This window comes from Panthera tigris, chromosome X (genome assembly GCF_018350195.1).
Source record: "Panthera tigris isolate Pti1 chromosome X, P.tigris_Pti1_mat1.1, whole genome shotgun sequence".
NCBI classification, from domain to species: domain Eukaryota; kingdom Metazoa; phylum Chordata; class Mammalia; order Carnivora; family Felidae; genus Panthera; species Panthera tigris.
Genome location: NC_056677.1, coordinates 69,605,759 through 69,631,365, shown reverse-complemented (window position 1 = coordinate 69,631,365; position 25,607 = coordinate 69,605,759). Strand labels below are relative to the sequence as shown.

General features: G+C 36.0%; 1 protein-coding gene and 1 pseudogene across 3 annotated transcripts in view; one reads left to right on the top strand and one right to left on the bottom strand.

Moving 5' to 3' along the window:
* The window catches only part of LOC102968110, a 449,421-nt gene extending 436,608 nt beyond the window's left edge, over positions 1–12,813 (bottom strand). For all 3 annotated transcript variants that reach the window (XM_042974931.1, XM_042974932.1, XM_042974933.1), the window contains exons 1-3: positions 12,702–12,813; positions 10,930–11,123; positions 9,057–9,203 (exon numbers count right to left, since the gene is read on the bottom strand). In XM_042974931.1, the coding sequence (XP_042830865.1) occupies positions 9,057–9,135 (79 nt within the window). In that variant the 5' untranslated portion in view covers positions 9,136–9,203; positions 10,930–11,123; positions 12,702–12,813. The remainder of the gene's footprint in view (positions 1–9,056; positions 9,204–10,929; positions 11,124–12,701) is intronic.
* Positions 1,351–4,659, top strand: LOC122235517 (annotated as a pseudogene).
* Positions 12,814–25,607: the final 12,794 nt, after the last annotated feature.

Sequence of the window (25,607 nt, the reverse complement as noted above, 5' to 3'; positions counted from 1 at the left end):
TTTTTAGGGTGTTACATTTCATAAGTGCTTTATATACTTGGAGTTCTAACCCTTTCTTAGGTCATTTGCAAATATTTTATCCCATTCTGTATGTTGCCTTTTAGTTTTATTGATTGCTTCCTTCACTGTGCAGAAACTTTTAATTTTAATGAATTCCCAATACTTTATTTTTTTTGTTTCCCTTGCCTCAGAAGACATATCTAATATGAGGTTGCTACAGCCAATGACAAAGAGGGCACTGCCTGTGTTTTCCTCTAGGATTTTAATGGTTTCTTGTCTCGCATTTAGGTATTTAATGCATTTTTAATCTATTTTTGTGTATGGTGTAGGAAAGTGAAAAACAGTATCTAGGTTATTCAAAATGTTAAAAATGTAACTATCCTACAATCCGGCAATTTCACTACTGAGTTTTTATCCAAAGAATATAAAAATACTAATTCAAGGGGATACATGCACCCCAATGTTTACAGCAGCATTATATACAATAGCCACATTTTGGAAATAGCCCAAATGTCCATTGATTGATGAATGGATAAAGAAGATGTGGTGTGTGTGTGTATATGTATACACATGCAATAGAATATTACTTAGACATAAAAAAGAATGTACCCTTGCTATTTGCAATGACATGGGTGGAGCTATACAGTATTATGCTAAGCAAAATAAGTCATTCAGAGAAAGACAAATACATTATGATTTCACTCATAGGTAGAATTTAAGAAACAAACGAGTAAAGGGAGGGGGAAACAAGAGTTAGAGAGAAGCAAACCAAGAAACAGACCCTTAACTACAGACAACAAACTGATGGTTACCAGAGGGTAGGTATGTTGGGGGGCAGATGGGTCAAACAGGTGATGGGGATTAAGGAGTGCACTTGCAGTGAGCCCCAGGTGTTGTTTATAAGTGTTGAATCCCTAAATTGTGCACCTGAAACAAATATTAAACTATGTGTTAACTAACTGGAATTTAAATAAAATATTTTAAAACTACAACAATAAATATGAGGATGTGAAGTAACAGGAGCTCTCACCATTTCTGATTAGATTGCAAAATGATACAGGCACTTTGGAAGACAGTTTGACAGTTTCTTACAAAATTAAACATATTTTACCATAAGATCCTAGCAATCACATTCCTTGGTATTTACTCAAAGTAGTTGAAAACACATTCACACAAAAACGTGCACACAAATGTTTATAACATCTTTATTCCCAATTGCTAAAAATTGGTAGCAATCAAGTTGTCTTTCAATAGATGAATGAATAAACTTTAGGGCATTCAGACAATGAATTATTATCCAGCAGTAAAAAGAAATGAGCTATCAGCCACTGCTGCTGCTGCGAGAGGAGCATGTCTGCAACTCAAGTAAAAAAAGTTAAGATGGCCACCAAATGGTGCCCAGAGTGTGACCAACAGATTCCTGTTGCATGTAAATCATGTCTCTGTGGTTACATATTAGCAGAAAACTTTTAAATGCAAAAGACCCAGAAAAATCACCACCTTCTGCAGAAAACAAGCATGAAGCCAAGGTAAGGTGAAAAGAGAGAGTTAAGTGAGAGAAGATAAATTCTACAGTAAATAAAGGTTTAGAAAACAGAAAGAGGTCTCAAGTAACAGCCATTCAGATCATATCAGACGAGGAAGAGGAAGACCCAAAATTGCACCTGCCAAAAACAAAACAAAAACACATAAGAAAAACAAAAAACAAAACTAAACAAAACAAAAAAGCATGAGGAAGAGAGAAACAGGAAAAGGTAATTGACATATATGCTAACCTCTCTGATGAAAAGACTTTTGTGTTTTCCATTGCTTTGGCAGAAATACATAGAAAACTATTAAAGACTTACTCTCTGGGGTGCCTGGATGGCTCAGTAGGTTAAGCGTCTGACTTCAGCTCAGGTCATGATCTTGCAGTTTCTGCGTCTGAGCTCTGCATTGGGCTCTGTACTGACAGCTCAGAGCCTGGAGCCTGCTTAAGATTCTGTGTCTCCCTCGCTATCTGCCCCTCTCCCACTCGTGCTCTGTCTGTCTCTTTCAAAAATAAATAAAAATGTTTTTTTTAAAAAACGATTTACTCTCTGATATTGCTATGCAAAATGTGTTGAAACTTTCTTCAGGATTACATCAACAAATTTTCAAACAGTTGTGGATTCTCAGGAGAATTCTGATTGCATCAATAAGGGTCATTGCTTGTTTTATTTTCCCTGTCCTTTAGCTTGTGCCACACTTTGGGAGCAAAGCTGTAGGCTTGGACTGTTCTGGGATTTCCTTGTTTACCAAGGAATATTGTCAGTGTTTTGTGTTGGGATATAAGTGTATTTAGCAAAAACAAACAAAAATAATGGATGGGTGTTAAAGGATAAAGGGGTAGAGGTGGGAGTGAAAGAATGAAAACTAGGGAAATAAAATGCTTGATGGTTATCGGGTTTGCCACCAGAGATGCAATATTTTAAGACCTTAGATAAAGAGAGTTTTAAAAATATATATTTCAGATTTTCAGCACTAACAAATTGCATATATACAGTTAATTTACTTTCAATAAATTTGCCATTGATATTTTATTGAATGGAGAATTAAGAATATAAACTGTAAATTTTTGTCTTTTTTAAAATATAATTTATTGTCAAGTTAGCTAACACAGTGTATACAGTGTGCTCTTGGCTTTGGGGGTAGATTCCTGTGATTCATCGCTTACATACAAAACCCAGTGCTCATCACAACAAGTGCCCTCCTCAATGCCCATCACCCATTTTCCCCTCTCCCCCCATAACCTCAGTTTGTTCTCTGTATTTAAAAATCTCTTATGGTTTGCCTCCCTCTCTGTTTGAACTTATTTTTTCCCCTTCTCTTCCCCAATGGTCTTCTGTTAACTTTCTCAAGTTCCACATATGAGGTGGGAATGTAAATTTTTGTCTTAAATTGATTTTTCTTGGCCTTTATTTTTATGACTTAAGTTATGAGTTATATTTTGGGAGATACTTTCTAGACATTTGGGAAGTTTGGGTGCTATGTGAAGAAAAGCATTTAAGGATATATCATAATATCATATTTCATATATAAACATCTTGTTTTCTTGAATGTAATTTATTTACTGGCTAAAAAAAACCCTTTTCTGCTCTCAAGATGGTGCCTGTTAGCTTAAACATAAAATATATTTATTACTTACCAAATATAGCCACTTTTAAGCAGCAATGTTTTATCTGAATGGATGTTAATTTATACAACCTGATAATTATTTAAATTGTTACTTAACCTCATTCTGGAAAAAAAAAAAAGCCTAAATATTGAAACTAATAAAAAAAAAGAAATGACCTATCAAACCATGAAAAGATATGGAACATCCTTAAAAAGCATGTAACTAAGTGAAAGAAACTAATCTGAAAAGGTTACATAGTGTATGATTCCAACTACAAGACATGTTGGAAAAGGCGAATCTATGGAGACAGTAAAAAGATAAGTAGTTACCAATGGTTAGGTTGTGTAGGGGCCAAGGGCAGGCCACCTCAATGTGCCACTTTGACATACGGATTATTTAAAATAAAAGTTACTTAACAGCCAGTGCAAGGACACTCAGACCCTCCCCTGTCCCACAAAAGCAGGAAATAAATCTCTCATATGAAAAGTACTCTGGCTGTACTAAGAAGTAAAAAGACATTCTTATTATCAGAGATAGTAACTGTAAAGCTGAGAAAGCTACAGGAACAAACTGTGTTCCTTTTTAACTAATCTAGTACCTCAGCCCAAATACTTGGAATGCCTTAGGGATTAAAGTTCCAAAACATCTGTTTCCTTTATCCTGTCAATTCCTCACAAGTTTATTGTCTCTTTGTCTAAAGAGTATAAGAACTACCTGCCTTGGTCATTTCTTTAGGTCTCAATTTCAATATTGCATCCCTTTGCACAAGTAACAAAACTTTCCATTTTTTTTTTTTTATTCCTGTTAACCTGTCTTATGTAAATTTAATTCAATTCAGTTGAAGGGTAGAGGAAGAATTTTTCCTTCCCTTCAGGTGAAAAGGGGAATGAATAAACAGAGTGCAGAAACTTTTGGGGGAGCTATTTTATATGATACTACAATGTAGGTACATGCCATACATTTGTCAAAACCCACAGTACGTACAATACCAAGAGTGAACCCTAATGTAAATTATCACTTTGGGTGTTAATGATGTGTCAATGTAGCTAGATCAATTGTAACAAATGAATCACTGTGGCTTGGAATGTTGGTGGGGGAGACTGTGCACATGGAGGAACAGGGAATATATGAGAATGCTCTACATTTTCTGCTTTATTTTGCTATAAACCTAAAATTGCCCTAAAATGTAAAATATATTTAAAAAAAAAAAACAACTGAGACCTTTAGTTTCCATTCTGACTGAGGGGAAAGATTGGATTCTACAAATAAATATTATTCTTTTCAATAGGGACTCACTATTCAATTTATATACTGGATATTCAGATATTTTCAGTCCTCTTACCCATAGACCATTACCAGAAATAAATATAGATCACTTTGGTTTTGTGAAAAAGCTCAGCTCAGGATTGTTAAGGGCATGGTGGGGATTGAAGAAAGCACAGAAGTCTTATGATGCCATGTTTTTTGGTGAAGAAATGCAGTCTTTAATGATGTTAAGAAGATCTGCTTTGGAAGAAAACTAAAACAGATACTGAGAAATTACTGTATATATGGTCACTTTTCTATCAACCATTCAGGGCAAAAACAAAAAGCCTACAAGCAGGCAAAAAGAAATTGATAGAAACAACAACAGTTACACAAATTATTTCAAACTGTGGTAGATATTAATACTGTAAAAATACTGCAGATATATAAACATATGGGTGGTTCTTACCCACTTGATAACTCTGGCAACCAATAAGGGAAGTGACTGTTCTTCATGGCAGGAATCTGTTCCTAGTCTTTATGTCTCCATGCTTCTTTTGCTTTATGTATACTATACAACTTTAACTTTTCAGTTAGGAGAGACTGTTTAGGTGCTCTAAATCTGAGCAATAAGCTTAGAAGTATGGGAAAAGGTTGAGAAGAAATGGGAAAAAAAGATCTGCTTATCACACATTAATGATTCATTACCTAGTGAAAGCGTTCCTTGGTCTGGAATACTGGGTGTATAAACTGTCTGATTGTCATGATATGCAAAAGAAAGCATATATGTAAATTTTAAAGGAGAGAGTCTAGGTTTTCATCAGATTTTCAAAGATATTAGGATTTGTGACACTTAATGTTTAAGAAATCATCTTCTGTGCAATAGCATAGGTTGCTGGGATCTCTAACAGACTGTTAAATAAAACAATTACATCAACATACCCAGAAATAGCATTTGGAACTCTGAAAGCAGCTCCCCAAGTGCCTAACTTACAATTTGAATGTAAATAACTTACTATGGTAAATCTGGTATAGGTGGTCTCTAAATAGCAGTTGTAGTCATCCCAACTCAGTATTAATTATCAGGACCAAATCTCCATACCCAGAGCTTGAACAATGATAGAGACAAGGAAGGGTGACATCTTTTTTTTTCCCTGGGTGTCTATCACTATCCTACTACTCAATACTAGCCTCACATGTGAGATAAAGACAGCACAGCCAGTTATTTGTGAAATGTAATCTAAGAATCACTTGAAAGAATTTTACCCACAAATAAAAATTTTCTCTCTTGTTACTGCATCAGATTTCATAACTGGTGATTTGTACTCAACCTCTTCCAAAATCTATATATGTATTTTTAGTATTTCAGGGAATAAGCTATAACAGTTACTTTGTCTCTTTCTTGATGTTTTGATACCTACCATTCTCAACTTATATGAGCCCTCTGCTCATTCACAGGTATCTTCCAGAATAATAAACTCACTATTGTCATAGTCACTATAGCAGAATGATCCCCCTATCAAATACACCCTGTATAGCTTATGATTTTGACAATATGCATGTACATCATCAATGAAGGGAGAGGCCCTCACGGCCCGTTATTATGATCTTTCCTAATTTACTAATTTTGCAAGCTCTCCACCTTAATTCATCTTTTCCAGACAAACAAATATATTCTTAATGAAAATTATCCCCTAATCAATGTTTTCTAAGTTGAGGTATACCTGGCTTTGCTATTAAAATCCACATATAGATAGATCTAACAACCTTCTAAACCTGTAAGATCCAAGAGTCCATAAATAGTAACAATATGTTGGTGCTTCTGACAGTGTAACACTAACATAACAATAACAATAGTTGAATTGATAGTTGGATAAACATAAGTAGAACAATGATAAAATACTTGTCACATTTATTTTGTACTTAACCTTCTCCAAATACTTGTTATTACTGATTATTATTTTTCATTGCAATATACCTCTCAGACATACATATGTGAGTTGCCAGTTTGAGAAGGAAGGAAAGAAAGAGAAAGAAAGAAAGAAAAAAGAGAAAGAAAGAAAGAAAGAAAGAAAGAAAGAAAGAAAGAAAGAAAAAGAAAATCAATTAAAAAAAAAACTTTAGAAATCCTAATGACCCAGTGGCTTGTCTACAGTCACAATGGGGTTTAATGGTACAATCAAGCCTAGAAGTTAGGGATCCAAACTCAGCTTATGTTCTTTCAATAGATTCAAATGCTCCAACTGTCAAATTTAAATCACATTTTCTATTCTGTACTAAAATCCACAAAATTATTTTACGTAAAAACAAATCATATATTTTGGATACTAATGTTTCATTGGACATGTCATTTGCAAATATCTTCTCCCATTCAGTAGGTTGTCTTTTAGTTTTGTTGATTGTTTCCTTTCCTGTGCATAAGACTTTTATTTGATGTCATCCCAATAGTTTATTTTTGCTTTAATTTCTGTTGCTTCAGAAAACATATCTATAAAAATGTTGCTAACAGGCATATGAAAAGATGCTCAACATCACTCATCATGAAGGAAATACAAATCAAATCTACAATGAGATATCACCTCACACCAGTCAGAATGGCTGAAATCAACAACACAGAAAACAAGTATTAGCAAGGATGTAGAGAAAAAGAAAACCTCTTGCACTGTTCATGCAAATGCAAAATGGTGCAGCCACTCTGGAAAATAGTATGGGGGTTCCTCAAAACATTAAAAATTGAACAGTAATTACACTACTGGGTATTTACTCAAAAAATACAAAAACCCTCTGGCATTCTCAGTTTTAATAGTGCTAGACTGCTCTAGGTTTTTCCCTCTAAATTAACTGTGTGAAAAGGTCTCCAGTAAATCAAATTGTTATAATCATCTTTGGTTTTCTGTCCATATAACAGAAACTGTTTTTTTTTTAAAAATAATTTCGTAACTTACCACTAATCAAATACCAAATTCAAGCTAGGATACCAATAAGGTATTGAGGTCTGGTATCTATAATTCATAGCCTGCTTATTTAAAATTACTTTCTTTTATAATTATTGTTTTAAGAATATGCCAATATCACCAAACAAAAGTTAACTAAGAGTGGCAACCTGAAAGTTTTTGGGCATTAGGCCAGTTTTATAGGAAAAAATGAGAACTGGAATATTAAAGTCATTATTTTGTCAATAATAAAAATATTTGCTAAGTACCTACTCTTTGCAAGGTATTGTGCTGAGTGTTGTCAGAGATACAAAGATAAGTAAAATATTACACTTTGCCTTTAAACTATTTTCAATTTGATAGCGAAAAGATGAAACACACACACACACACACACACACACACAAATACAATGATAGGCACAAAATGCTTTGAAAAGCAAAGGAAATGTTATGGAATCACAGGGGGAAAAAGACATTTCTTCTTGAATTAGTATTATTTTCAGTAGTTGGCAAATGCTACTGAAAATAATGCTACCTTTGCAAATGCAAAGGCCTGAAGTTTAAAAGCAATTACTCAGAAAAAAATAACAATGCAGCTAAGAAAACTTGGAATTTCCTTCCAAAGGCAGGAACCAATACTTTATTCCCTAAGTTAGTGAGGGTGATGAAAGAATATTTAAGTTTCCTGATGTTAAAAATGATAAAAGTTAGGATTAAAGCATGATTCAAGAAAACTTGGAGTTTATTTTTCATTTGAAATTCCTCTGCATTAAAATAATTTTATTCACATAATTGAAATTACTTTATAATAAATTTTCACATATATCATGCTATAAATCTGTATGAATTCAATGTATTGGGAGGGAAATCTTACTGCACTGAATTTTATGGATGGGGAAATAAAACTTTAAAAAGATACTATAATTCTGTAATGATAATATATTATTTTCATCTATGTAGTGTCTAATCCATTATACTTAACACAACAGAATATGCTAAACCAGCTATACATAAAGAAAACACTGCAATAGAGCAAAGCTTCATAGTATCATCTTTAGAAGAGTTTCTGTAATTAAAAGTGGTAAACATCGCCAATCTTTCCTAAAGTGCTCCTTAGCATGATGCTAATAAAGACAGCTGGTAATAAAGAACACTTTGGATCTTTCCTACCTCTTAAATCATTGGATATATTATTATTTTAGTAACTATTAATGCAAACAGTAAGTGATAGAAGCAGGCATAGCCTTTGCTCTCAAATGTAAACTATATATTAAATGTAATAAATTATAATTAATAATAAAATTATTTAAATTAATTGCATTTTACTCTTCCTTTCATTGCATCTATTCCTTTATACAATCCATCCTCTTCGGTCAGCAATGGCTCATTCCAATAGAAGAATGTAAATCATATCTTTTAAGTAGTGTGTTTTACTGTTTATCTAATGTCATTATTTTAGAATATTTGGTTGCTTCTAATATTCACATATAACCACATTAATATGTTAAGTAAAAATAATACATTAATTCCAATATTCATACAAAAAATATATTAATCAAGGCAAGGAAATTATTCTTGGGATGTGTTTATTAAAACAATGTTAAGAACTTAAAATTACAGATTTAAGGTTCAAGTGTTTAATATTGAAGCATTTTCTGTAAGAGACTGCAAAATAATATGTGAAATCTTGTCAGCTGAGCCTGCAAAAGATGAGAAGTGATGTGCAGAGTTAAACATCTTACCTTCTATCCACACACGAACTTCAGTAGGAGAGGATGTCACAGTAGGATCTTGTTGAAAAAGATTAAATGATTGTGCCATGTCTCAGGATCGATAAATAGAGCAAATCCTCTGGTGGTTAATATTTAAGGCTTAGATAATCCAAGTAGCTAAGAATGAAATAACAGAACTTAATCAGGTTCAGGCATTATCTGTTCATACAAACTACATTATATTAGCATATGCTGTCAGGTGTGGAGTTTGGGATAAAATAATCCACCATCAATTAACTAATTAGTATGTATTGCACACCTCTTTAGTAAAATACAAAAACTCAAATATAAATCCGAATGAAATACTGATACATGATACAATGTGGATGAACATTGAAGACATTATGCTAAGTGAGAGAAGCCAGATACATAAGGTTGCATATTGTCTGATTCCACTTAGTTGAAAAATTCAGTATAGGTAAATACATAGACACGGAAAGATTAGTGGTTGCTAGAAGCCGGGGAGAGATAGGGAAGAGAAACTGTTTAATGGGTACAAGGCTCTTTTTTGGGGTGATGAAAATGTTTTGGAACTAGATAAAAGTGATGGTTGTACAACATAGTGAATATATTAAATACCTCTGAATTGCACACTTTAAAACTGTTAATTTTGTTATGTAAATTTTACCTCAATGAGATAAAATTGAAAAGGCCAAAAAATAAAAACCAAATATAAACCTGATACAACTTCTGTCAAACAAAAATTGTGAATCTATTAAGAAATATAAAAAGCACATGAACGGCATTAAGACAAGTACTATACAGAATAAGTGCTAAGGAGTTTATGTTTAACTGCAAGGAAAAGAGATAGCTTCACGCAGCAGGTGGCATCTGAGTTAAGCCAAACTAGACAGAAAAGAACCTCGAGAGAAAAATAATAATACCTTCCCTGCCTACATCAGGAGTGTCTTGTGAGACCTATGGAAAGAAAAACAAATGGGAAGGAGAACACTTTCTAAAATATAAAACATTCATTATGGAAATGTGAATCATTATTAGTCCTGGTAGTTTTGAAACTCCAATTTGTTGCAGCTTTCAGTTTTCCTTACCTATATTACTCAGCTTTTGAAACCAAGATACAAAGGACATAGTAATGACAATTTTAAAAGTAATATTGTGTAATTGTGATAATTCTGGAAAAATCAATTGTTCTTCCCTTCCATTTTACCATCTTTAAACTAAATTTTATGACCTTGTATATAGAAATGCTTTGCAAATGTAAATCATTGATGTTCACATTAAACAAATGGTCTACAATCACAGCTAAGTCCACTTCTGAAAAAAACTTGAATATGGGTAGCACTTTCCCAGACAAAAGAAGTAGGACCATATTAGACGAGTGGGCTGCCATGTTTTATCATCCTCTTCACTCAGCCAATTAACTCAGGCCCTGCCTTTCATAGCACTTCTTGAACTACTACAGCATATTTGTGTTTACTTTTATCTTGCCCCTCAAGAAAATTGGATTTTAATCTGAATATCTTTTAAACTGAAGAAATGACAAGGGGCAGACAAACTTTCTAAAGCAGCACTGTCCAACATAACTTCCTGCAATGTTGGAATATTCTACATCTGCACTATTCAATATAGTAGCTACTGACCACATATGGCATGTAAAATGTGGCTAGTGAGACTTAGGAACACATTTCCTAATTTTATTTAATTTTAATTGATTGAAATTTAAATAGCCACATGTGGTTACCTGGTAGTTTTGAAACTCCAATTTGTTACAGTTCTAGAACTTCCAATCAAGCATTAGGGTTATATACTTGGTGGACAAGCTCAGACTGAAAATGAGAGCTGCTAGGGGAATAGGAAGATCTGAAAGAATCCTGATGCTTACAGTCAGATTATCTGTAGTCTTAAAATTCATGATGAAATTGGCAACACGAGCAAGTTGCTGATCATTCTCTGATTTCACCTTCACCTGAGGTGTGAGGGTAGGAGAGGCTGTACACAGTGTGGGTGGTGGATAAAGGAAAGAAGATTTGGGTAGCCTCCAGCGGTGAAGTGAATCTCCAATAGGTTTCAGTTATTCTAAAAAAATAAAAATAAAAGTTAATAGAAATACATAGTGAAGTTCTTACATTCAGCAGAGACTTGGTTAAACAGGCAAAAGTTGCATTTCCTTCAAGCATATTCAACAAATGGGTAATGATGCACTTACTATGTGTCAGGCAGAGGAAATTTCATTGATTAAAAGATGTGGTTGTGTTTTATATAATTGTACAACATCACTTAAAGTCCTCTAATTTTGAGGAAAGGGGGTTTTGGTGTGCAGTGGTTTCTCTATTCTTTTGTTTTTTGTGTTTTTTTTTGTTTGTTTGTTTGTTTGCTTTTTGGTTTTTTGGTTTTTTTTGTTTTTTTTTTTTGTTTTTGCTATTTAACATTTACATTATTTCTTGAATCTACCTAAATGACTTTTTTTTTCTCTCTTTTTGTTTGTTTGGTCTTTCCAACTTGCATTGCTTTCTTAATTTAAATTCAGTTCAGAGGACTAGTGCCTATTTTCTCTTCTTATAATTACCTATAGATGTTTATGCAAAATATTGACCAAGGTGTTTCATCTCGGGTTTAAAAACTCTCAGCTAAAAAACTTTTCTTTTTTGCTTAAAAACAAAAAAAGGGAGGGAAAGGAAAGGAGGTAAACAAAACTTGTAAAACAAACACTAAAAATAAGTAAAAGTTAATGAGATAAGATAGTGGAAAAATTCCCTCCTCAACACTTCAGTGTCTATTTTTATAAATGTTGACTAGCTTTAAATTTTTTTTTCAATTACATTCCTTTATGTTGAAAGGTTTGGGTCTATAGGACTATGTAGGGGGATAACTAGATGCTAAATGTCCCCTAAGTGTTAGCATTTTAATTAAGCCTAATGTATTTCAAAGAAGTCCTATTATCCATATCACAGACAATAAAGTAATAAGATTCAAAACAAACAATTCTAAATTATATCATCAGCCATTCTGAGCATGGTGAATTTCTTTTTCCATAACAGAATAATATAAATAATGCTGAGATGGATTATTATATTATTACTATAAAGGGAGAATCATCGACTCAGGGGATTTTAAAACATAGAGGTGATATCTAACCAAAAGGTTGGAATTCGACAGTTGGAATAGCTTTCACAGAAGTGGTACAGAGCTTGATGAGGCAGCAGCGTAAGCTTGCCAACAGGTAAAATTATTTGGGAAGTTTTCCTCATGTTTAGTTGAGGTCAACCTTTTCTGAACTCTTGTTCTTACTCCTATTTTTGCCCTAGTTCTGCCTCATGCTGTTCCTGGGAAGGAGTCTCTGAAGATTTTCACGAGCATCAACCAATCTGCCAACTCTCAGTGAGCTGTCAGTTGGCCAATCTAACCCTCCCGCACACCCTTTTTCCATCTTGGTTTTTCATAAGACAGTTTTCCAGCCCTGTCCCCACCCAAAGGTTGGCCACTAGTCTATCAGGACCTCCATCTACAATGTGAGGCTCAGAGCTGAGGTTGAAGGCCAAGGCGGCCTTACCACATGAGCCTGGGGGTGGGGTCAGGGGCTGCGTGGTCACCCTCACACTAAACCCGCCCCTCCTCCCTGTTAGTTACTGTAAGCCACCTCCCATCGAGAGGTACCTTCATTCCTGTCAGACCGCGTCGCCAGTTAGGGCTTTCGAAGGGAGGCTCTTCAGAAAAGGAAACACCTCCCTCTACAGCCCCAAGCAAGGGCTACAGTAAGCAGTCTTGTTACTTGCCTTTTTCCCTACCCTCTCAGCTTGAGGCCGCGGGGAGAGGATCCCCACAGCTACCAACCGGCAGCTGGGTCTGGAAAAGGGAGTTCTCAACTGCCCCGCACTGCGCATGCGTTGCCCCTAGAGCCTGGTGCATTTCCGGGAGTTTCTATGACGTAGCTCTTGGCCTACAATGTGCAGGGAGGGGTCTGTTGACAGGGAGTTTGTCTTCACCCTTCACTGCCCATAATAGCCGTTGAAAGTTTGTTTCCCTTAAGATACTGTCCAAATATATGTTGGCTACTGTAAGGATTCGCATGAGAAGATTACACACACACACACACACACACACACACACACACACACACACACAGACACACACACGCACACACACAATCAGAGTGAATATGAGTTCGAGGAAAGAAGAAAACTAACCTGGAAGCAACAAGTGGTCACAGATTTCTCAATAAAAAACTTTTGCTGAAATGCTGAGACAAGTGAAGTCAAGCACCTCTCTGGCATTTATGGGAGATCCACCTTTTTTTCCCCTTTTTCTCTTAAGATTTTATTTTTTTTAAGTTATCTGTACACCCAAGTATAATCCCAAGGTCAAGAGTTGCATGCTCCACCAACTAAGCCAGCCACGTGGTTCTTTCAGTCTTTTTATTTATTTTTGAGAGAGAGAGACACACACACAGCATGAGCAGGGAAGGGGCAGAGAAACAGGTAGACAAAGAATCCAGAGCAGGCTCCATGCTCTGAGCTCTCAGCACAGAGCCCACTAGGGGCCTAAACCCATGAACCACAAGATCATGACCTGAGCCGAAGTCGGGCACCCAGCTGACAGAGCCATCCAGGTGCCCCATCTTTTCTTAATGTAACTTTATGGACCCTAAAACTGAGGTCCACAGTTGGGGGTGAGGAAAGGCTAGAATTAGGGTCTCCAGTAGTCTTACACTCTTAGGATTACTGAAAGTAGATCCTATTTTGATGTGCTATTGGATTTACATTATGCCAGTTTAAAAGGGGACCCGCAGTAGTACTTAGTGTTCAAAATGAAATTTAAAAGAATAGCTTGTTTCGTTTGAACACAATCACCAGAACACTGCATCCCTTGACTTTTTGAGTTTGTGAGCCCCATTTTAAACAAAGCTGAAATAGTTCTTTCATGTTATTTTAGTCCTTCTCAATATCATATTTGAATATTCCTTTTCCTGCACCAGTTGTTCTTGAAGCTGTGATCCCATAAATGTGTTTAAAGCACTTTTATGTTTATGTTTAAAGTGCTTTATCAAAGCCAATGTCCAAAAGCAGTAATGAACAAAATTAAAATTTCTATTTAATAGTTATATTAACTGGAAAACATTTCCCAGGGCAGTCCATATAACCAAGTATAACAAACACTGAATGTAGCTAGCATTAATCTGAAATATAACCTTATCTAATCCCCTCATTTACAGATAAGAATACTGAGGCCCCGATAGAAGAGACATGTTTTAAGTTATATAATAATTTAGTGGCAGTTAGAAAAAGAGCCCAGGTATCTGAACATCAGTGATCCTTCCACCAAACCCCATATACAGCAGAATTAAATGGCATCTCAAGCAAATGGAGAAAGTTTTGGGAAGAAGTCACACAAAGGGTTTCTGTCTCCCAGGATGTAGACACAGGAAGGGGTGAAAAACCAAACCAAACAACCAAAAAGCACCCAAACACTGATGATAAGCGAGGAAAGCAGGGGATGATGAGTGGAAGAGCTAGAAGCAATATAGAAAACTATGAGTTTTTTTTTTTTTTTTTAAGTGGGAACATCCATGAATCACTTCTGGCCAAATAAAATTGTTAGAATAAGTTAGCAAACAGGGTGAAATATTTTGGCTCACATCCACTTTTACAAACAGATGTTTGCCACCTTAATCAGTTGTCCCAAAGTAGCTTCTCTCCTGTTTGCTCAGCCACTGAATCTTATGCATACCTCATATTATACTGCACAAATTTAAGTAATTATGATTATGGCTATAATTAATGTAACTTCTGGATTCCTGCAGCCAAAAACTATCTTTTTGGCAGTTGAGTGTGTCATTCAAAAGTGTCTGTATTACAGAAGGTAGATTAGCACTGGCATATTCAAATTGTGGAAATGTTACTTTTTGTTATTTAACTAATAGAATATGTCTCTTTGGAGTTTAAGCAGAACACTATTTGCTGTTATTCTCCAGGATTTCAACTTCATGAAAGTTAATCTTATAAACTAGTCTGTGCTAATTTGTTAATAATTGTTGCTAATATCCATTGTAAAATATTTGTAATTTAGCAGATTTGTGTACTGAATTGCAATCAGGGAAACCTGGCAAGGTTTAATTATCCCTCAATTTCCTTTCTGTTTGTCCCTTAAAACTACATATATGTGATATGTTTAATATATGTAATATATTAAAATGTTCACAATGGCTAAAATTAATAACACAAGAAACAACATGCGTATGTGTAGAAAGGGGACCCCTCTTACACTTTTGGATAGAATACAAACTGAGGCAGCTACTCTAGAATATGGAGGTTCCTCTAAAAGTTAAAAATAGAACTATCCTATGATCCAGCAGTTGCAGTACTGGGTATTTACCCAAAGGATACAAAAATACTAATTCAAAGCTATACCTGCGCCACAATGTTTATAGCAGCATTATATACAATAGCCAAATTATAGAAACAGCCTAAGTGTCCATCAACTGATTAATGAATAAAGAAGGTATGGTATATATATATATATATATATATATATATATATATATATATATGAATATTACTTGGCCTTAAAAAAGAATGAAAACTTGCCATTTGCAATGATGTGGATGATGCTAGAGAGTATTATGCTATGCAAAATCAGTCAGAGAAAGACAAATACCATATGATTTCACTCACATGTGGAATTCAAGAAACAAACAAATGAGCATGGGGGGGATATAGAGTCAAACCAAGAAACTGTGTCTTTATTAAAAAAAAGTTTATTTTTTATTTATTTTGAGAGAGAGTGAGCGAGCATGAGCAGGGCAGAGGGAGAGAGAATCCCAAGCAGGCTCCACACTGTCAGTGTAGAGCCTGACACAGGGCTCAATCTCACAAACTGTGAGATAATGGCCTGAGCCAAAATCAAGAGTTAGACACTTAACCAGCTGAGCCACCCAGGCACCCCCAGACTCTTAACTACAGAGAAAAACTGGTAGTTACCAGAGGGGATGTGAGTGGGGGAATGAGTTAAATAGGTGATAGGCATTAAGGGGTGCACTTGTGATGATGAACACCAGGTGTATGTAAATGTTGAGTCACCAAATTGTACACTCGAAAGTATTATTACATTGTATTTTAACTAACTGAAATTTAATTAAAAATTTTTAAAGTTCATATATTTACAAATACTTATAAATATAAATATTTAAAATATGTATAATAAAAACCTAATAATGAAAAATACAGTAGTAGGGCTTATGAATATCATGTCCAGATTTCAAAGAGCTTTCCCCATCTATTTTCTCATTTCCTTCCAGTGATGATATACCATTAGCCAGAAAACAAGACTAAATTCTTATGAATACATAGCCACTGCTACATTTTGTCAACAGAGATAATTAAATTTGTGGCTTGATAATAGCTATTAATTAAAATGTAATAAAGTCAATAACTCATTTTGATGAATATTACAACTACAACATATTTGGTGAGTTTCATATTACTCCTGAGAAGTATTTGCAAAGAACCTCTGGCACAATTTCCATAATAATAACCATACCAAATATTAGTGTAAAAAGTACAGCTTCCCAAGATTTTCAAAAATGTTATGGATTTGCTATTTTCATATATTATCTCATAAACAGAATATTTTGCTTTTTTTGTCTCTTCTACTTCAAGTGCAAAATTCTGCCAAATATCAAGACAGGGTTAAAATGCTATTAGCAAATTTCCTTATTTTATTAAGATATAAATGAAAACATGAATCCAATTTAACTGTGTAATCACACTTGATTCATATTTCCCATTTCTTTCTTTTTATTTGTAAAGCTCAAGTACTTCAGACAAGATAGACATCTGATTGTTTTAAGCAGGAAAGTTTCCATTAATATATATATACATATATATTATATATATATAATATATATACATTACATATGTAATGTAATATGTATATGTAATATATATACATATACATATATATGTATATATGTATATATTACATATATAATATATATATGTATATATTATATACATATATATATTAATATATATGTATATACATTATATATAAATATATTATATATATATATATGTTATAAAGTCCTGTTTCCCAAAAATTTAACCCTGAAGTTTAGCATTTACAATAAAATTCAGTTCTCCAGATTAAAAACTCACAAACATCCTTCTGAGATACTAATTGATCCTTTAACTCCTAAAATATCTATTCTTCATCTTTCATTAGCTGATATAAGTAGTAGCAACAAAAGCACTTGATGTATTTCTTTCCTATTTTCTTCACTGAAGCCCCCATATAAGTCAGGCACAGTTGTTTACAGGGATTTGATTATAAATATAAGAAAGAATGACTCAACTATGAATAAGCAGCAGGTTGTCACATTCAGAATGGAATTTAAACAACACTGACACTTAGGGGCGCCTGGGTGGCTCAGTCAGTTAAGTGACCGACTTCGGCTCAGGTCATGATCTCACGGTCCATGAGTTCGAGCCCCGCGTCGGGCTCTGTGCTGACAGCTCAGAGCCTGGAACCTGTTTCAGATTCTGTGTCTCCCTCTCTCTGACCCTCCCCTGTTCATGCTCTGTCTCTCCCTGTCTCAAAAATAAATAAATGTTAAAAAAAATTTAAAAACAACACTGACATCTCCTGCATTTGTCTTATGTCATGTGAAGCATCTTTACATATATTATCTTACCTGAGCCCCGCAGAAAATTTTTGAAAATGACAGCAAGGAGAGACTATTTTATATATCAGAAGATGAGAAAACTGAAGCTCGGGGGTTTAAAAAATTTACCAGCTGGGGGCGCCAGGGTGGCTCAGTAAGTTGAGCGTCTGACTTTGTCTCAGGTCATGATTTTGAGTTCATGAGTTTGAGCCTTGCATTGGGCCCTGTGCTGATAGTTCGGGGCTTGCTTCTGATTCTGTGTCTCCCTCTCTCTCTGCCCCTTCCCCATTCTTGCTCTGTCTCTCTCACTCTAAAAATAAACAAATCTTTTTTTTTTTTTTTAATTTACCAAGTGCAACACTACTGGCAAGTAGAAGGGCTGATAATTGAACTTAGATTGCAAAACTTATGTCTTAGTTTTCTTTCTACTATCGCTAAAACGGAAATATCAGTGATTTTTAATGTTTTGCACATTTTGTTGCCAATTATTTCATTTTTACCTTCATAGATTAATGTACAATTAATTGCATATTACAAGCAAAGGTTTGGTTTTCTAGATGATACACTATTATGACTCCAGCCCTAACTCTCTAGAAATTCCTTCTCTGTCACCCATATATGTGCAAATTATGGAAAGTTCTGTAGGTATGTATATGTGTATGTGAATTCACAGAACTACCCATAATTAAAAATAAAACTGTTAACAAAAGCATGGCTGAGTCATATTTGAGTGTAATAGAAGCCAAAGAAGGGAAAAGATTCAAAGAAATGGTGTTTACTCTTTATTTTTTTAATTTTTTTAATTTTTATTTTATGATTATGAAATTTATTGTCAAATTGGTTTCCATACAACATCCAGTGCCCATCCCAACAGGTGCCCTCCTCAATACCCATCACCAACCCACCCCTCCCTCCCACCGCCCATAAAGCCTCAGTTTGTTCTCAGTTTTTAGGAGTATCTTATGTTTTGGCTCCCTCCCTCTCTAACCATTTTTTCCTTCCACTCCCCCATGGTCGTCTGTTAAGTTTCTCAGGATCCACATAGGAGTGAAAACATATGGAATCTGTCTTTCTCTGTATGACTTATTTCACTTAGCATAACACTCTCCAGTTCCATCCATGTTGCTACAAAAGGCCATATTTCATTCTTTCTCATTGCCACGTAGTACTCCATTGTATATACAAACCACAATTTCTTTATCCATTCGTCAGTTGATGCACATTTAGGCTCTTTCCATAATTTAGCTATTGTTGAGAGTGCTGCCATAAACATTGGGGTACAAGTGCCACTATGCATCAGTACTCCTGTATCCCTTAGGTAAATTCCTAGCAGCACTACTGCTGGGTCATAGGGTAGGTCTACTTTTAATTCTTTGAGGAACCTCCACACTGTTTACCAGAGCGGTTGCACCAGTTTGCATTCCCACCAACAGTGCAAGAGGGTTCCCGTTTCTCCATATCCCCTCCAGCATCTATAGTCTCCTGATTTGTTCATTTTAGCCACTCTGACTGGCGTGAGGTGATATCTGAGTGTGGTTTTGATTTATTTTTCCCTGATGAGGAGCAATGTTGACCATCTTTTCATGTGCCTGTTGGCCATCCGGATGTCTTCTTTAGAGAAGTGTCTATTCATGTATTCTGTCCATTTCTTCACTGGATTATTTGTTGTTCGGGTGTGGAGTTTGGTGAGCTCTTTATAGATTTTGGATACTAGCCCTTTGTCCGATATGTCATTTGCAAATATCTTTTCCCATTCCCATGTCTTTTAGTTTTGTTGATTATTTCCTTTGCTGTGCAGAAGCTTTTTATCTTCATGAGGTCCCAATAGTTCATTTTTGCTTTTAATTCCCTTGCTTTTGGGTATGTGTCAGGTAAGAAATTGCTGCGGCTGAGGTCACAGAGGTTTTTTTCCTGCTTCCTTCCCAAAGGTTTTGATGGTTTCCTGTCTCACATTCAGGTCCTTCATCCATTTTGAGTTTATTTTTGTGAATGGTGTGAGAAAGTGGTCTAGTTTCATCCTTCTTCATGTTGCTGCCCACTTCTCCCAGCACCATTTGTTAAAGAGACTGTCTATTTCCCATTGGATATTCTTACCTGCTTTGTCAAAGATTAGTTGGCCATACTTTTGTGGGTCTAATTCTGGGGTTTCTAATCTATTGCAGTGGTCTCTGTGTCTGCTTTTGTGCCAGTACCATGCTGTCTTGATGATTACAGTTTTGAAGCAGAGGCTAAAGTCTGGGATTGTGATGCCTCCGGCTTTAGTCTTTTTCTTCAAAATTACTTTCCTATTCGGGGCCTTTTGTGGTTCCGTACAAATTTTAGGATTGCTTGTTCTAGCTTTGAGAAGAATGCTGGTGCAATTTTGATTGGGATTACATTGAATGTATAGATAGCTTTGGGTAGTATTGACATTTTGACAATATTTATTCTTCCAATCCATGAGCACGGAATGTTTTTCCATTTCTTTATATCGTCTTCAATTTCCTTCATAAGCTTTCTATAGTTTTCATGATACAGATCTTTTACATATTTGGTCAGGTTTATTCCTAGGTATTGTATGCTTCTTGGTGCAATTGTGAATGGGATCGGTTTCTTTCTTTGTCTTTCTGTTGCTTCATTTTAGTGTATAAGAATGCAACTGATTTCTGTACATTGATTTTGTACCCTGCGACTTTGCTGAATTCATGTATCAATTTAAGCAGACTTTTGGTGGAGTCTATCGGGTTTTCTGTGTATAATATCATGTCATTGCGAAAAGTGAAAGCTTAACATTATCTTTGCCAATTTTAATGCCTTTAGTTTCCTTTTGTTGTCTGATTCCTGATGCCAGAACTTCCAACTCTGTGTTAAACAACAGCGGTGAGAGTGGACATCCCTGTCACGTTCCTGATCTCAGGGAGAAAGCTCCCAGTTTTTCCCCATTGAGGATGATATTAGCTTGGGCTTTTCATAAATGGCTTTTATGATCTTTAAGTATGTTCCTTCTATCCCTGCTTTCTTGACGGTTTTATTAAGAAAGGATGCTGAATTTTGTCAAATGGTTTTTCTGCATTGATTGACAGGATCATATGGTTCTTATCTTTTATTAATGCGATGTATCACATTGATTGATTTGTGAATGTTGAACCAGCCCTGCAGCCCAGGGATGAATCCCACTTGATCATGGGGAATAATTCTTTTTATATGCTGTTGAATTCGATTTGCTAGTATCTTATAGGGAATTTTTGCATCCATATTCATCAGGGATATCCGCCTGTAGTTCTCTTTTTTTTACTGGGACTCTGGTTTAGGAATCAAAGGAATGCTGGCTTCATAGAATGAGTCTGGAAGTTTTCCTTCCCTTTCTATTTTTTGGAACAGCTTGTGAAGGATAGGTATTATCTCTGCTTTAAATGTCTGGTAGCATTCCCCTGGGAAGCCTTCTGGTCCCAGACTCTTATTTGTTGGGAGATTTTTGATGACTGATTCAATTTCTTCGCTGGTTATGAGTCTGTTCATGATTTCTATATCTTCCTGTTTGAGTTTTGGAAGTGTGTGGGTGCTTAGGAATTGATCCATTTCTTCCAGGTTGTCTAGTTTGTTGGCATATAATTTTTCATAGTATTCCCTGATAATTGCTTGCATTTCTGAGGGATTGGTTGTAATAATTCCATTTTCATTCATAATTTTATGTATTTGGGTCATCTCCCTTTTCTTCTTGAGAAGCCTGTCTAGAGGTTTATCAATTCTGTTTATGTTTTCAAAAAACCAACTCTTGGTTTCGTTGATCTGCTCTACAGTTTTTTTTAGATTGTATACTGTTTATTTCTGCTCTGATCTTTATTTTTTCTCTTCTTCTGCTGGGTTTGGGGTGTCTTTGCTGTTCTGCTTCTAGTTCCTGTAAGTGTGCTGTTAGATTTTGTATTTGGGATTTTTCTTGTTTCTTGAGATAGGCCTGGATTGCAATGTATTTTCTTCTCAGGACTGCCTTCGCTACATCCCAAAGCGTTTGGATTGTTGTATTTTCATTTTCATTTGCTTCCATGTATTTTTTAATTTCTTATCTAATTGCCTGGTTGACCCATTCATTCTTTAGTAGGGTGTTCTTTAACCTCCATGCCTTTGGAGATTTTCCAGACTTTTTCTTGTGGTAGATTTCAAGCTTCATCGCATTGTGGTCTGAAAGTATGCATGGTATGATCTCAATTCTTGTACAATTATAAAGGGTTGTTTTGTGACCCAGTATGTGATCTATCTTGGAGAATGTTCCATGTGCATTCAAGAAGAAATATATTCTGTTGTCTTTGGATGCAGAGTTCTAAATATATCTGTCAAGTCCATCTGATCCAGTGTATCATTCAGGGCCCTTGTTTCTTTATTGATCCTGTGTCTAGATAATCTATCCAATGTTGTACATCGAGTATTAAAGTCCCCTGCAGTTATCACATTCTTATCAATAAGGTTGCTGATGTTTGTGATGAATTGTTTTGTATATTTGAGGGCTCCCATATTTGGCACATAGACATTTATAATTGTTAGCTCTTCCTGATGGATAGACCCTGTAATTATTATATAATGCCCTTCTTCATCTCTTGTTATAGCCTTTACTTTAGAGTCTAGTTTGTCTGATATAAGTATGGCTACTCCAGCTTTCCTTTGACTTCCAGTAGCATGATAGATAGTTCTCCATCCCCTCACTTTCAATCTGAAGGTGTCCTAGGTCTAAAATGAGTTTCTTGTAGACCACAAATAGATAGATCTTTTTTTTTTATCCATTCTGATACCCTATGTCTTTTGGTTGGAGCATTTAGTCCATTTACATTCAGTGTTATGATAGAAAAATATGGGTTTAGAGCCATTGTGATGTCTGTAGGTTTCATGCTTGCGGTGATGTCTCTGGTACTTTGTCTCACAGGATCCCCCTTAGGATCTCTTGTAGGGCTGGTTTAGTGGTGATGAATTCCTTCAGTTTTTGTTTGTTTGGGAAGACCTTTATCTCTCCTTCTTTCTAAATGACAGACTTGCTGGATAAAGGATTCTCAACTGCATTTTTTCCTGTTCATCACATTGAGGATTTCCTGCCATTCCTTTCTGGCCTGCCAAGTTTCAGTAGACAGATCCGTCGCAATTCTTATCAGTCTCCCTTATATGTTGCAGCATGTTTATCCCTAGCTGCTTTCAGAATTTTCTCTACATCCTTGTATTTTGCCCGTTTCACTAATATGTTGTGCAGAAGATCGATTCAACTTACGTCTGAAGGGAGTTCTCTGTGCCTCTTGGATTTCAATGCCTTTTTCCTTCCCCAGATCAGGGAAGTTTTAAGCTCTGATTTCTTCAAGTACACCTTCAGCACCTTTCCCTCTCTCTTCCTCCTCTGGAATCCCAATTATGCGTATATTATTTCGTTTAATTATGTCATTTAGTTCTCTAAATCTCCCCTCACACTCCTGGATTTTTTTATCTCTCTTTTTCTCAGCTTCTTCTTTTTCCATAATTTTATCTTCTAATTCACCTATTCTCTCCTCTGCCTCTTCAATCCGAGCTGTGGTTGCCTCCATTTTATTTTGCAGCTCATGTATAGAATTTTTTAGCTCCTCCTGACTGTTTCTTAGTCCTTTGATCTCTGTAGTAATAGATTCTCTGCTGTCCTCTGTACTTTTTTCAAGCCCAGAGATTAATTTTATGACCATTATTTTAAATTCATTTTCTGCTATATTGCTTCAATCTTTTTTGATCAGTTCGTTAGCTGTCGCTACTTCCTAGAGTTTCTTTTGAGGAGAATTCTTCCATTTCATCATTTTGGATAGTCCCTGGAGTGGCGGGGAACTGCAGGGCTCTTCCCCTGTGCTGTCTGGAGTAACTTGTGTTGGTGGGTGGGGCCACAGTCAGACTTGATTTCTGCCCCCAGCCCACAGCTGGGGCCACAGTCAGACTGGTTTTTACCTTATCTTCCCCTCCTCCTGGGGCAGGACTTACTGTGGAGTGGTTTAGCCCCTATCTGGGCTAGTTGCATACTTCCAGTCTTGTGGTACTGCTTCGATGGTATCTGACATAATAGCCAGGGTGGATCCGCAAGGTGCACAGGGGCAGGAGGGGCAGGCTCAGCCCACTTTGCCTTTGGTGGTCTGCTTCAGAAGGGGCCCTGTAGCACCAGGAGGGAGGCAGATCCGTAGGAGGGATGGATCTGCAGAAGCACAGCGTTGTGTGTTTGTGCTGTGCATTCAAGTTCAGTGATGGGAACTGGTTCCCTTTGGGATTTTGGCTGGGGGATGGGCGAGGGAGATGGCATTTCCCAGCGCCTTTGTTCCACGCAAAGCTGAGCTCTGTCCTCCAGGGCTCAACAACTCTCTCTCCCACTCTCTAAGCTGAGCTGTTGACTTATAACATTCCAGATGTTAAGTCCCGCGGCTGTCAGAACACACTCTGTCTGGCCCTTCTGCTTTTGCAAGCCAGACTCAGGGGCTCTGCCTTGCAGGGTGGGCTGGCTGCTCCTCCACCTCCCTGGCTCCCTCCCGCCAGTCCGTGTAGTGCGCACCGCCTCTCCGCCCTTCCTACCCTCTTCCGTGGGCCTCTCATCTATGCTTGGCTCTGGAGAGTCCGTTCTGCTAGACTTCTGGTGGTTTTCTGGGTAAATTAGGCAGATGTGGATGGAATCTAAGCAATCAGCAGGACATGGTGAGCCCAGCGTCTCCTACACCGCTATCTTCCCCTGATCCCCCTATTCACTCTTTAAATAGAAAAAGACATTGTATACATTAGTGAACTAGTCATAGAAGTGGAATTCAAACTGCAATCACTAGCAATAAAAATTATAATAGCCACAATTTTTGAGCACTTACTCCATGCCAGGAACTACACTATCATTTATTTAATTTTAAACATAAAAGTATAACATATATTATAACATATATACCAAAAAGGGCAAATGTCATTTGTGTACATGTCAATGAACTTTCCAGAAATGAACATGCCTATATAACTGCACCAAGATAAAGAAGCAGAATGTTACGCACACTAAGAACTTTTTTAAATACAGTATTTCATTCTTACAACAAGTCAATGAGACAGTTATTCTCATACCCATTTTTTATATGAGGAAACTGGCTCCGAGATGTTAACATGTTTAAGATTATCCAATTTGTAAGTAATAGAGAGGGGGTTGGGATATTTCCCTCTACCTGCAAAGCTCATGCCGCACATGACTTTTAAAAGTTTAACAGTGATATAAAGAATAGACATGGAACTAAAATTTGAGTAACCAATAGAGCTGAGGGAAGATTTGAAAGAAGGAGGTAGTTGCAGACTACAGGTAAGGAGTTAATGGAGAGGAAACGATCAGAGATACAAGAAAGAGAGAAGTTATGTTGCTAAAGAAATGGGAGAGAAAGGGATAACCAAGAAAACCAGGAACATGTTATTTTACAACAGAAGGAAAGAAGTATGAACATATGGGGAAATCCTGAGGTCCAGTGAAGATCGTAGAGGTAAATGAGTCCATCTGTATTGAGAATAAGAAGAACAGCGGTAAGGTATAATTTTAAGTATCATTTCAGGTCAAACTCATGCTTTAATTAAAGTAAAATGGAAGAAATATAATAATCAGCCAACATTTAGTGAACAACTAAAATATTACAGGAATTCTTCTAGGTGATTTACATATTTTGACTCATCTAATGCAATAAACAACCTGTAATATAGGAACTAATGGTCTCCACATTTTACAGATCAAGAAACTGAGGTTAAGTATCCAGGTTAAGTTCACATAAAAAAAAAAAAAGCTAGTAAGTGGTGGGTGGATTCAGAATTTGAACCCAAACTATCTGGTTCCAAATCCCTTGCACATAGATATGGAAGTGTTTATTCATGAGAAAATGACTGTTGGGGTATCTAGGTGGTTCAGTCAGTTGAGCATCCTACTCTTGATT